Here is a 13,756-nt window from a genome sequence, read left to right as displayed (position 1 = left end):
ACGATTGTCGCATAAGGACATGCCCAAACCACCGTAGTCTTCCCTCCCTCAATTTTTTCGGATACAGGCACCACTCCCAAGGACATCCTAAGCAGAGTTTGGTGTCATGTCTCACAGAGTCCTACCACATGCCCATCGAAGCTATCATTTATGCGGAATACTCTTTTTAACACGTATAATAACTTATCCGTTGTTGAAATATTCAACATCATATTTTAACAAACATAGTAAAATTAAATTAAAATAGAAAACAAAATCAAAATTTAGATATTAAATTAAAATTATTATGTGTTTAGTCCGATTTAATATTTGAACTTTTAATTTTTTAAACCTTATCTAACATTTAGTTTTTATTTTGTTTTTAGTATCTTGCCATTAAAATTTAACGTACTACTCATTATTATGGGTAAATTACATTATTCTCACTTACTACTCCCCACTCCTAATTTGGTACTAAATTTTAAAAAATCAATTTAACTACTCGACTTTCAAATTACTCCTATTTTAATTACTCTAATTTATTTTTTAATGATTTTTTTGACATGATATTTTTTTATTATTTATTAATATATAGTTTAAAATTAAAAAGTAAATCTGAAAGTTAAGAGTAATTAAATTAAGAATAATTTAAAAATTAAAAAATATAAAAAATATAAAATTTTAGTGACTAAAATATGATGATAAATGATGTAATTTACTCATAAAAAAGGTGTCACGTGCAAATCACCCCGAAGTTTTTTTTAACAGTAATGTACTAAACAAAAAACTAAATATTACTTACGGTTTTAAAAAATTAAAAGTTTAAATATTAAAAAGAACAAAACTAATATTTTAGGTATTAAGGCATAGTTTACCCTTAAATTAAGAAGGACATTTGCATACCAACAGAAAAGAAGGAACCGAATTCAAGTAGGAGAATGTTAATTAAGGCTCAATTTATTTATTATTTATTTCTCAGTGTTGCACATCTCTAGAATCCAACATTTGATCCTCAATTTATTTATTTATTTTATTAGATTAATTGTTTACTAAATATTCTTTCAAGACGGCCCATTTGCATAGGCATTTGAGATTCAATGACAATCGGAAGCAATAAATAATTAATCTAATAAATAAAGATTAATTCTCTTAAATAAAACTAAAGATTTAAATTTTAATATTAAATGAAGTAAATTAAATTAAAAATAATTTAAGATATTTTAAGGCATCTAAAAATGTATCGAAGAAATCACAAGGCCCTATTTTTAACAAACAATTCCTTTAAAAAAAACCTAACAATTCTTTAGACTCAAATATCAATTTAAGATATAATTTAGACACCTAAAAATATATTAATCCATTTTTAAATGAATCCATTTCACTAAAAACAATTTAGTTCATTTATCATTTTAAAGATTCTAATTAATTTACAGTTTGATTCAAGTAGTAGCAACTTGATATCGCTTAAACAATGTCTCACGTTCAAATCATTGTGTATGCAGAAAATCTTCGATGTGAGACTCACTTACCAAAGTCAGATGTGCGATCGAGGTCAATCCAGTTAAGATTAATAGGAAGAAGCTTTGAAAAATAAAGAAAAAAATATTTTGATTTTTTTTTTAATGTGTTTACATTTTAATGAAATTGATATGTGATGCCATCAATTCTAATGAGACCCACCTTCGAGAGCAATTGGCATCCACGTTTTCTTAGAATACACCCAATTCCATTTGCCTTTCTCGACCAAATGGAATCATGTGTTCCTTAAATTGAAGACAGCTGTTGAGAAAAGGATAGATTGGAATTTTGATGTTTTCCGATTTAATTAGAATAAGAATAAATTATTTCAATCAATTATGTTGGTCTCAGAATTTTCGTAACCTTTTTATTATTTAATTTTTTATATAAACAATAATTAAAATATTGATTTGTAAATAAAATTTATGACATTTCAGACGTCTAATCGCCATCTGGCCATTACAAAAAGATTATTAGCCATTTTATGCCCGGTATAAAATTACACTTGATCGGACACAAATTTATATATTTATTCATTTTATTATGTAAAATATGGATTTTGAAAAATATAAAGATTAATTATTATTATAATTATCTCTAAATATATAATAGATAATCACATTATTATCTTGAGTCCGACCGAGTCAAAAAAATCTTCATCTTAAACCTCATCCTCTAAAAATTACTAATCAAACATGAATTTTTATTTGAAAAGGCAAAAGGTAGCTTTGCTCATGTAGGACTAAATTTATCACTTTCACCCTATCGTATTTTCGCATCGATTTAACTTTTGAAATTGCATCATCCTATATCCTACCCTAACTTAAATCCTAAATTATAACCATAAATCATAACCCTATTATCTCTAAACTCTAAACCTTAATTTAAGTTTTATAATTTAGGGGTTTAGTTAATGAAATAATATAGAATGATGCAATTAACAACTTTAAGAGCTAAATTAATGCAAAAACACGACGTGACGAAAATGATAATTGAGTCTATTACAGAGTAATCTTTAAAAAATTCGATCCTATAAGTAGGGTTAAATTTTGATCATATTCATCCCTAATATTTATGACAAAATACATGATAGATAGTAAGAGATGCACAAAAAATCTTAAACACGCCACAATTAGTATAAAACCTTCTCTAAATTATAAATTATAAATTATTTTTTTTATCAAACTAATTATATTGTGTACTTTTACAATGTGATTGCTGATGGGGTTGGGACATGTAAAAATATTGTAATGGCTTATGTGGCAAAGTTACTAAAGATACAAACCTAATTTTAAAAAAAGAGACTGAGTAGGATATGGATGCCTTCAAATTTAGATCTTATCCATTGTCCTAGTTCAATGTGAAAAGGAATATTAAATCTACACCATTAGAAACAGATGATAATGACAAATCTTGGAATAATGGAATACAAGAACCGAATTCATTTAATAAAATAATTAATTAAACTGCTCAACCTTATCCTATGCTTATATGCCACCTCATATTATCTCCAAAACCAATAGCATTACACATATATATAGGGTTCTCAGAACTCAGATCTTGCTTTTGTTATTTTTCCTGCTACGAATCAGATGGATATCAATGAAGCTTGGGGCAGAAACTTGATGATCATGGAAGGAGATGATGACTCATCGTCACATGGTGAAAACTCATCAGAGAACTCCAATTCTTCAACCTCTTCGTCAGACTTGGTTGATGATGCATCATCATGCAATGGACCTCTTTATGAATTATCAGACCTCATGGCTCAACTACCTATCAGGTAAGCACCACCAACAGCATGCATCTTTTTCAATAAAAATCTTAAAGAGAGAAGCGTGGTTCTGATCAAATTTTTGCACAAATCTGCAGGAGAGGGCTTTCAAAGCATTACCAAGGGAAGTCTCAGTCATTCACATCATTAGCCAGGGTGATGAGCATAGATGATCTCCCAAAGAAAGTGTTGAACAATAGGCAAGATGAAATCATGCAAGAGCTACGGATGGGGACTTGATGGTCAAAGAAACAAGTCGTTTAGCCCCAAGGCTGCCATTTCAAAGAAGGGTTTGTTCCAACAGAGGCCGTTTCATGTCTTCTCTGGGTAATAGAATTAGTAGTGATTAGCGAAAATGAAGGGTTGAGGTAATATTGTTCATGCCTAGGATGATTAGGTTGGTTCTAAAATGCTGCAGGCAAGGTGGGTTTTTGAATGTATAGCTGTTTTTTTCCATTTTCATGGAAGGAAACATTGATCACCTCACCATTTTTGTGGATTCAAAGGTTTATAAAGATTACTTATATGAATTGTAACCCTTAATAAGGGGTTTTAACTTTAAGATTGCAAAAATGAAATTTCTTTGAAACAGGATAATGTATGGTGTGGAAGTGGGTGTCATCTTAACATTATCAACCGACTTAAGTTTGAAAGGAGCTTAAACCTAAGTACATGTCTGTTTGTTTACTTCAGAATGATTAAGTGTTGAATGATTTAGAGACTCTGTATGAATTAACTCTGAATGTGATATGTTGTTTGATAATGATTCTGAATCATTTAATATTTTTACTGAATCAATCAGTACTGAATTATTTATATACGAAATAAACACGTTGAATATTAAATAATTCAATATTCAACGTTAAATGATTTCATTCAGAGTCAAACAACAACTCTAAGTAGAGTTTTTAGATATAAAGTATTGGAGTTTAATGCACAGTCTAAGGCATTAATTTATAGTAATATTTGTTTATGGATTGTTTTTATTCTAAAGCGATTTTACAGTCGTGTGGCTTGGAGAGAGAGCCAACTGATATAACGATTAGTGGCTAGCCTAATTACCCATTCATTATAAATAATATTTTAAATTCGAATCAATTTGTCTAGAAATTAAGATTAAGTTAGTAATATTTTTGTTTAATATTAATAAAAAAATCATTAATTTTAAACAATAAAATAAATCGAAATTCTGGCTTGGACCGGTCCAACACTTCCACGGACAAGATCAAAAGCAATCAATGCCACTGCCATTTTTGCTTGGGGTTAACGCGAAGCCTAATATGCTTGGTGACAAAATTGGGCCGTCATTAACAAGCCTCCATCTTTAGGGTTTTTTTATGGTTTCCAGTTTTTTTATCTACCTCGTTAAGGCAACCGAATTTTTATTTTGGAGAATACGATAAATTTTACAGTAAATTTAGAACTCGTTACTGAGAAGACGAGTTTCATGCACCGTAGAAAATACCCTATATCCCAAATAAAAGTGTATGTGGCCTATTTTGCAAAAAAAAAAAAAAAATCTGTACTGCCCTATTGGGCCAAGAAAAAAAGCCTCCATCTTCGTGCACAAGTAAAAAGGAAAATTTAATCAACTATGCTTAAAGTATGTGTCATATCTCTTAAAATTATAAAATAAAATATATAAACGTTATTTAAAATGATATGTCACCAACCGATTGATTCAAGTGATAAACAACTTATTATCACTTAAGTAAATCTCGAATTCGAGTCCTTGTGTATGCAGAAAATTCCCGCTGGGAGACTCACCCATCAAAACTAGGTGTACGGCATGGATTGGTTCGGATTAATCTAAGCGAAACCTTGAAAATAGAAGGAAAAAATATAATGTCTTATGTTATTCGAAATGATAACGTGATATAAAATAAATTATTAAAACTAATTTTTTATTTACCTAATCAAAATGACTATAAATTTTAATTTAAAGACTAATACAATCTATCAATAATTAGCTCATTAATTTAGGGGACTATTCGATCAAGTTGAATTGAATAAAAAATTTCTAGTTATTTGAGTTGACGAGACTTATTTGTAACTCGAAGTTAAATTGAAAATTTTTCGAACCGAGTCAAGTTTTGTAAAATTCAAGTTGAGTCAAAATTTTGAGTTTCTATATGAATTTAATTATAAATATTTTCAATATTATGATATTATTTGATTCTAATATAAATGGTATTTATAATCATATACAATATATATATATATATCTATATATATATATATATTATATTATTTTTCCGTATGTGATTTACATATACCATATAAAGTCGAGGGACTCGACTCAAACTTCAAGTCAAACTTGAAAATCAATCTACTAATTAATAAAATTTCGAGTTATTCAAATTTACAACTCAAAGTTAATTCAAGTAAAAATTATTTCAAGTTAAGTCGAGTCGAAAAATTCGATTTTTCGAGTTAAGTATAGTTTTGTTCACCCCTACTCATTATCTAAAGTTCGAACTTTAACCCTATCATTTATTTATAAAAAAATATCATAAATAAAACTGACATTATTAAAATAATAACCCAAAAATTATTATTTTTTTGAAAAAATACCCCATACTTAATTTGTTAGAAAAAAACCCTAAACTGCATGTAAGACTAACTAACGTCTAAGAAATGCAAGGAATAATCTCGCTTTGTACAAGGCGACAGATACATCCTACATTGACACACTTTTAAGAGAATGTTATTTAATATTGATTTTAATTAGAGGTGTTCAAAAATACCAGACCCGATTGACCCGACCCATTAACCGACGACCTAAACTAAAAAACTGGGAAATTATCTAAAAAAATATCAGACCCGACATTTTTCGGGTCGGGTCGGGCCCGATCACAAAATTACATTTTTCTAGGAACCCGGTTACCCGAGTATCCGATTACATTTATTTTTTATATAATAATATTACATATATAATTATTAATAATTTATATATTAAATTAAACTAATAAAATTAAAAAAAAACCACCCATGTAGGTTGTATGTTTAATAATTAATATAATATTTTGTTTAATAATATAGTACGTTTTTAATTAATAATTTGAAAATGATAAAAAAATTGGGTACCCAATTATCGGGTATCTGCAACATCTGTGTCGGGACACGGGCCGACCAATCAACTACCCGAAGACCAGGGCACTCGGATTTGAACACCCCTAGTTTTAATAACCTCGTGTTACGCATAACACAAGGTTCCCGATATATTGACAAATTATCGCATTCGCAAAAGATTTGAAATTTGAATAGATTCTTGAACCTTGCGTTGTATACAACACGAGATATCGTTTACTTTGCTTCGGGGGTGCGAGGACGGATATAAAAGACTCTCCAAAACCGAATTCCTCACACCCTTCTTCTAAAAATCTCTATACCTCTCATATTTTCTCTATTATATTCAATTAAGATTATTATGGTGAGATTACTAAGGCTTGTCGAAAGGATGTATTCGATTATTGATGACAAATCTGGAGGTAATTTTTATTTATTTATTTACTTTGAATTTTTTTATTTATGTTCATTTATTTCGAATAAATTAGTGATTTATTTATTATTTATTCAAATAATTTATTTATTTATTTATTTGAAGGGGTATGAACGTTCGTTGACGTGTTATATCACCCGTTTTCAGAGGCCTCATGTCGATATTCTTACATATTTGCATGAAGTTGGTTTTGGTTGCGTAAGCACTATAATTGGTGGTATGAAGTTGCATCCTTCATTGTTAAATGCATTGCTAGAATGGTGGAGACCGGAGACACACACGTTTATTTCCTTATAGGGAGACGACTATTACCCTCAAAGATGTTGTATTATGTCTTAGGCTGCTTGTTGACGAACGACTATTACCAGCATGGCCCATGGGTATTGGGTCGGCTTGTGTGAACAACTGCTCAGACTTACTCCGATAGATGACGATATGGAGGGAGGAAATATCAGGTTAAAATTTTTTACGATAATATTCGGAGCTATCTGCCAATGCTGCTTCGGTAATTAGTGAGGTAATTTTTTAAATCTATATTTATATATTTTAATTTTTTGTTTATAATATTAAAATTTTATTTTAGTTTATGTTCTTGTAATTTTTTAGGGTAAATTACACAGTTCCTCACTCTACTTCATTATCTCTTCTATTTTGCTCACCGAACTTTTAATTTTTCTAATTTGCTCACTGAACTTTACATATTAAATCATTTTGCTTACCCTGCCGTTAATTTTTTAACGACGTTATAAGTGGAATAGGAATCAAAACAATATTTTGGAAAACTCAAATATACTCTAAAACGACATTGTTTTGGTGAGTAAAATATGAGACATATTAAAGTTTAATGACTCATGGTGTAATTTATCCTTTTTCTTTCTCTTCTCTATTTTCTCTCGTTAGCTACCACGTCATTTTCATTCCGACCACCGTCGACCGTCATATATGGTGGTCGTTTGATCCAAAAATAAGACGGGTCGGTTCGTCTCGACCCCCTAAGTCCGGATATGGTGGTTGTTTCGCCATAAAATGTCCCAAAACCCGTGAATTTGGAGTAAAACATTTTGGTTTCATCACTTTCAATCTCAAATTCAAGGACTTTGGAGAAACTTTTGATAAAGTAAAGGTCGGATTCAAACTCACGACGTCGAGGCGAAGTGACCCATCTTATTTTGGGACAAAACGACCACTATTTACGGCAACAACGGTGGCTGGTGGTGGCATCCGATCTCATTCTATTTTTATTTTATTTTTTAAGTTATTTTATATTAAATAAAAATAAACTGTTATAGAGAAAACGGAGGAGTGAGTAAAAATGATTCAATTTGAAAAGTTTAGTGAGTAAATTATAAAAATTGAAAGTTCGATGAGCAAAATAGGAGAGAGAGTAAAGTAAAGTGATGAACGGTTTAATTTACCCATTTTTATGATAAATTTTTAATTTATTTGCACAAATTTTATTTTGCATCGATTTGCTCGTGTTCATATTTTACAAGTTATTGGGGGAAGAGATCTTGATGTCTAATAAATTTCAAAACAAAGTGCATCTAATTTGATTATATCATCTACGCGTTTTACGGGACTCTAAATATAAAAGTTGAGGATTGACAATGTTGACCTTTTTTGTTCCAAGAGTTATGTAAAGTTGTGGATCCGAATAAACAAGTAATTGGAGGTTGTTTGATGTTATTATAATCGTGGACTTGTTTCGAATGTTGTTTTTACAACCGATTCCTACACAACCGACCCCATTTAAATTTCCCTACTTCAGAGGTAATTAAAAATAAACTACGTTTATATATTTAAATTATTTATTTTTTTGGGTTTTACAAATAATTATTTTTTATATGAATAATATGGACTACACTAACATACCTACCAAGAACTATGCATGATTTTAGATTGTTGATCGATACGATAATCGATTTTAATTTTTTTGTAAATTAAATATCAATTTTTATTCGAGTTTATCTAACTTATTTTAAAAATATTTTTGTAGTTTGTGTGGATGACGTACAATGATTATTTTATTAGATCATGTACTCTGACTGAAACAGGTCTCAATTCGGATGTTTGGATATCGATGGTCTCATTGATAGTCTATGAGATAGTCGAGTGGCATCATATTGATCGCGTGTTGCGACAATTTAACCGTGTCCAATTGATTCCTCTAGCACCATCAGACTTGGATGCCTTACATCACATAACACTAGCGAAAGACGTATGTTAATTGGGATATGCATCATGTGGAATGGGCGATGCATGGATTGTGAGATTACATATGTGGCCCATTTCTAAACTTATCTTTGACTACAGTGTTTCAATTGATTACATGTTGTGGTATAAACAAAATGGGAAACTATATATACTGACCGAGGAGGAGCGATCACGAGAAATTTATATGACTCCCCAAAACCATCCACCGACACAATGTGGTTCTAGAGGGGAATCATGTCAGAGTAATGGAAAACACGTTTTATTCTCATCATCGGGAACGATACATGCACCTACAAAGCATTAGATACCGCTGACACCACCTACATTCACTCACTTGAATCAGTCAACATTTTAGCATATGACGCCTTCAACAAAGGTTTTTTCGACGTCGAAATTCATTCCTATCCGACAGTCGTTGTCCCTTACCATTGCTTTATGAACCAGTTCAACCATATTGTTTGTCACCTTCGTGTGCATCTATTCCACCATTGGTAACAGACTCCGGCAGTATTGAGCAGGCGCCGCCACAGAGCATGTTCTACGCCGGTCTTGGTCCTAGTGCCAGTGGAGGTACTGAACATGTAGATGGAGCAGACGATGACGTTGGCGGTGGTGATGATGATGGTGATGGTGATGAGGGTGATGCTAATGTGATAAAGATATATTGATTCATAAGAATCTTCATCGTACTCATCGTCACCATGGTACGGTACAGATGGACATAGGCATCATTAGTTGTTTTTTTCTTGAAATAAAAGTTATGTAATGTATGAAAAACCTTATTGTAATTTTTTAGTTAATCGAATTCCATTTTATTCTTTTAAAAAAATGTATTAGAATATATTGTTCTAATTTTTAAATTATGAATTAAGCTTTGATAGATCAAATATTCAAATATCAATCAAATTATCCTTCAACAACATGATAATTTATTTAAATATGATTTATAAATAATAAAAAAATAATTACATGAAGTTACAATTAGTCGAATCAAATATAATGTGTAAGCCTTAAACATCTTCCTTATGTCGCTTGCATTTGATAAAGGTCAACATGTAATGTGCTTTAGGGTCGGGCTTATCAACGAGAACTTTAGCTTGCAACGAAGACATCTGTCGTGTTGTATTTTTAAGCTCTGTTGAAATCAAATCGTATAACTCATCTTTCTTAATACTGACATTGAATGAAGTGTAAAAATAAGTTTCGGAATGGAATACAGTTGTAGAAAATCTCGTCATTAATATTTGTTTTACGAAGGTATTCATGCAACATACATATTATCGTTTGTTTTTATAGATATATTGTTGAAAACACTTTGATATTTTGATATACCAAACAAAATTATTAATTAATTTTCACAAATTTTAAGATTATATTCGATTCATTCATTCGAATATATATAATTATTCTATAAAGTTAAAACAACAATTTTTGCTCATCATTCTACTGAAAATTTGAGTCATATACTGGAAATATTTTTGAAACAATTTTTTCTAAGGGTTTCAAACTTTTATCGAGTCAAAAATGATTTTTAAGCATAGTAGTACATATACTACTATAACAATACCGATGATGTCAAAAATAGAATGTTAAAATGGTATCGATACTACTTAGTGTAGTAGTACCGATACTCTTAGTTATGGTACCGATACTACTCCTTTTGTTTTGAGTCCGTAAATTCCAGTATACTGAAATTGTACTGATACTATGTACAATATTGATACTACTGGATATAATAGTACTGATACCCTTGTGACAGTATCGATATCGATGTTTCCCAACGATCGAATTTTTGTATTTAATGTAGGAAGTATCAATACTGATAGATGTAGTATCGATACTACTAGTTTCTGAGCAACATTTAATGCGGGAAACTGCCCCCCCAATGACTCTATTCACTCCCACAACAACTCAAACGGTAGACACGGATTGAGGAAGTATATAAACAAGATCCCAAGCCATTTGTGAAGACAAAAGAGAAAGACATAAACAACATATTTAGTCAAATTAAGTCAACATTCTTTAATATTCTTTTTGCTTTCAAAGAACACTTCTTGTACTTATTTGTATTCATTTCTCAAGTGTTCTTACTTGTTCTTGAATCATACAAACACATTCCTTGTGAGGTTTTTTATAAGTTTGTAATTTGTAATTTTCTCTTTGAGAGAGTGTCTCAAGAATTTGGGGTATAATTCTTGAGGGAGTTGTAAGGTTACACCTTGTCCTCAAAGGTATATACAAAATAGTGAATTTGTGGAAATCCTTAGTGTAGATAGCTAAGGTAGTGGATATAAACTTTGGTTGATAAAGTCGAACCACTCTAAATTCTTGTGTTCATTTGTTTAAATTTTTTTAAGCTTCCACCAATTTTGAAATTGCAAATTCACCCCCTCTTGGCTATTTTACCCTTTATATTGACTCAACACATATTTTATCCAAATCTCGGGCCTTTTAGAATGCGAAACTTATCATGTCAAGTCAAATGGTGTGTCGCGTCAGGAATCTCTGCCAAATCAAGAATCTATGAGGAACTTGCGTTTTACAGAGCGTGAGTTTCCTACCACGTCAGGAATCTCTGTTAAACTCGCGTTTTTACAGCACGAGAGTGATACCTATAAATAGCATCTCCTTCTGGTAGTATTGTAAATCTTAACACATGATCTCTCTTTATAAGGGGTTTATCTTCTGGTGTCACGACTTGACACAAAATTAGAGATTCTTATATCAATATTGGTGTTATAGTTATGCCATCCAAAGAGGATTCTTTTATAAAAACCATGACCTTCTTGAGAAAATTCTTATTTCATCAAAACCACATTTTTTATTAAACCAACAATATTTATAAAAGACATCCTCTTCGGGTGGCATCTTCTGCAGCTTGTACTTTAAACTACCTTTCATACGGTATATTGTAAAATCGAATCAACATGAGTAACCTAACCTTTTAGGGAAACTTATCGTTTCTAAGAAGACATCATTTTCTGGTGGCATTTTCTACTTATCGCTTGTGACGTGGATCTGACAGATGGCACACCTTCACTCGTCTTCTGCATCTTTTTGCCTTGCATTTTGTATGGAGGGATTCTCGAGAAACTTCTCGTTCCATCAAACCCGACGTCTCAGGAAACTTATCGTTTCTAAAAAGGCATCATCTTTTGATGACATCATCGTTCATCAATTTCTTTAGTTTTTTCATTGTACTACTTTTGTAATTAACAAAATATATTTGTTAGTTTTCAATTTATTTTTGTTTCGAATTATTTTTAACGTGATTGTTATACCAATTAAAATGTCTCGTATGTACCGATACTAGCCATGTCTATCAATTCATTTTAGCTTATTCTTCATTCACAAAATCAAGTCTTGGAACCATTTTGAACGCGATTTTTACCTCACTTACAATGTCTTGTGTGTGTCGATATTAACATCATCTAAAATATTAGTATCAATACTACACTTATAATCTTATAAACTATGAAAAATTTTAGATTAACTACCCGAAAATTTGGACATGACTATCAAGCAATTTTTTTTATTTTTGCACAAAACAAGCTTTCAAACTATTTTCAACGTGATTTTTCAGAATTTAATATTTTTGGTTAGTTAATCTAAAAAATTGTAATTTGTAACATTAGAGACATAATATTATAATTTAATATTTTTGCATTTGACATAACTCGAGATCTTTTTTCTAAATATTAAATTTATTTTTTAAAAAGTGTTTTCACGTTGGATAAATCTCGCGCTTTATAAGATGCAAGGCCTCTTATTCGCATTTCATAGGACACGAGATAATTCTACACGTCAATTTGAGGGTATTCTTCAAATTAATAATTTTTGAGGTTGTTTCAATAAAATAAGAAATGAAATTTTTTATTTAATAACGCCAATAAATCAAGTGTCAGTAGACAAAGAAATTGATGGGCATTTTCTTAAATGATTGAATATAATATATTACGATCTTATCCATTCACCTATCCTTCAATTAGAGAATTACACTTGCATCCTCGCCCACAGTGTCACACAGTCCCACTTGGCCGTGCCTTTCTCCCTCCCTCTATATAAACACCCGTAACCACCCATACACGCCGAGATATCGTAACTGGAAAACAAGTGAGAAATAATGAAGCAGAGCGGGAAGGGTAGCAAAGGCAACGGGAAGTCATCGGAAGTGAGGAAGGACAAGAAATCGGGAACGGGGATGAGCGGATCGCCAAAGAAAGGAGGCCATGGTGGCAAGTTCACCTGGGCCGGAGATGGCCTTTTCGCGGCTGAGATCGGGGACGTCGTACAGGTTGTCGATGTCAAGGATCCCAATTTCGAAGATCCAGATGAGGCCCCGACCGTTTGATTGCGTCGTGGTATGATGACGATGGTGGTGATCCCGACCATCATCAGCGTCATCATCGCGTTTGCTATCTAGTTTTGATTGTAAATACTTCATGCCAATGAACGAATAAATTGTAATGGTTGTGATTTTCCACTGCTTTTTACTCGACCTTTCCTTCGGTATCGTTGCCTTGCGCTAAAGACTTTCAGATCTTATCCGAAAAATCTTAAGAATCCGAGTGATTCGAATTGGATGATTTCTGGAAAAGAAGTGCAAATAAAATACAAATAATTATTTTGGGATTTGGAGATTTCTTCCAAGTGATTAGTACTCTCTCCAGTAACTTGTACTTCAAGTTCATCTATTTTTTTTTTTAATGGAGAAGATCATTCCTTGATTTCTAAAGGTAGTTAAGAACTTGTCACAGTCCCCACGGATT

General features: G+C 31.3%; 1 protein-coding gene across 1 annotated transcript; it reads left to right on the top strand.

The window, feature by feature from the left end:
* The first annotated feature begins 3,047 nt into the window (after positions 1-3,047).
* Positions 3,048-3,776, top strand: LOC120124277. The gene is made up of 2 exons (XM_039142975.1): positions 3,048-3,280; positions 3,370-3,776. The coding sequence occupies exons 1-2, from the start codon at positions 3,090-3,092 to the stop codon at positions 3,509-3,511; spliced, it is 333 nt and encodes a 110-aa protein (XP_038998906.1). The 5' UTR covers positions 3,048-3,089; the 3' UTR covers positions 3,512-3,776.
* The last annotated feature ends 9,980 nt before the right edge of the window (positions 3,777-13,756 follow it).

Source organism: Hibiscus syriacus, unplaced genomic scaffold, assembly GCF_006381635.1.
Source record: "Hibiscus syriacus cultivar Baekdansim isolate YM2019G1 unplaced genomic scaffold, ASM638163v2 tig00110415_pilon, whole genome shotgun sequence".
In the NCBI taxonomy this organism is placed as follows: Eukaryota; Viridiplantae; Streptophyta; class Magnoliopsida; order Malvales; family Malvaceae; genus Hibiscus; species Hibiscus syriacus.
The sequence above is the reverse complement of the archived record's forward strand: the minus strand, read 5'-3'. Positions and strand labels throughout refer to the sequence as shown.

What these genes read in the sequence shown, in the direction of transcription:
- LOC120124277 (XM_039142975.1), top strand. Translation starts at nt 3,090, where the DNA reads ATGGATATCAATGAAGCTTGGGGCAGAAACTTGATGATCATGGAAGGA. An exon ending in ATGGCTCAACTACCTATCAG is followed by an intron (nt 3,281 to 3,369) that starts GTAAGCACCACC and finishes ACAAATCTGCAG; the next exon opens with GAGAGGGCTTTCAAAGCATT.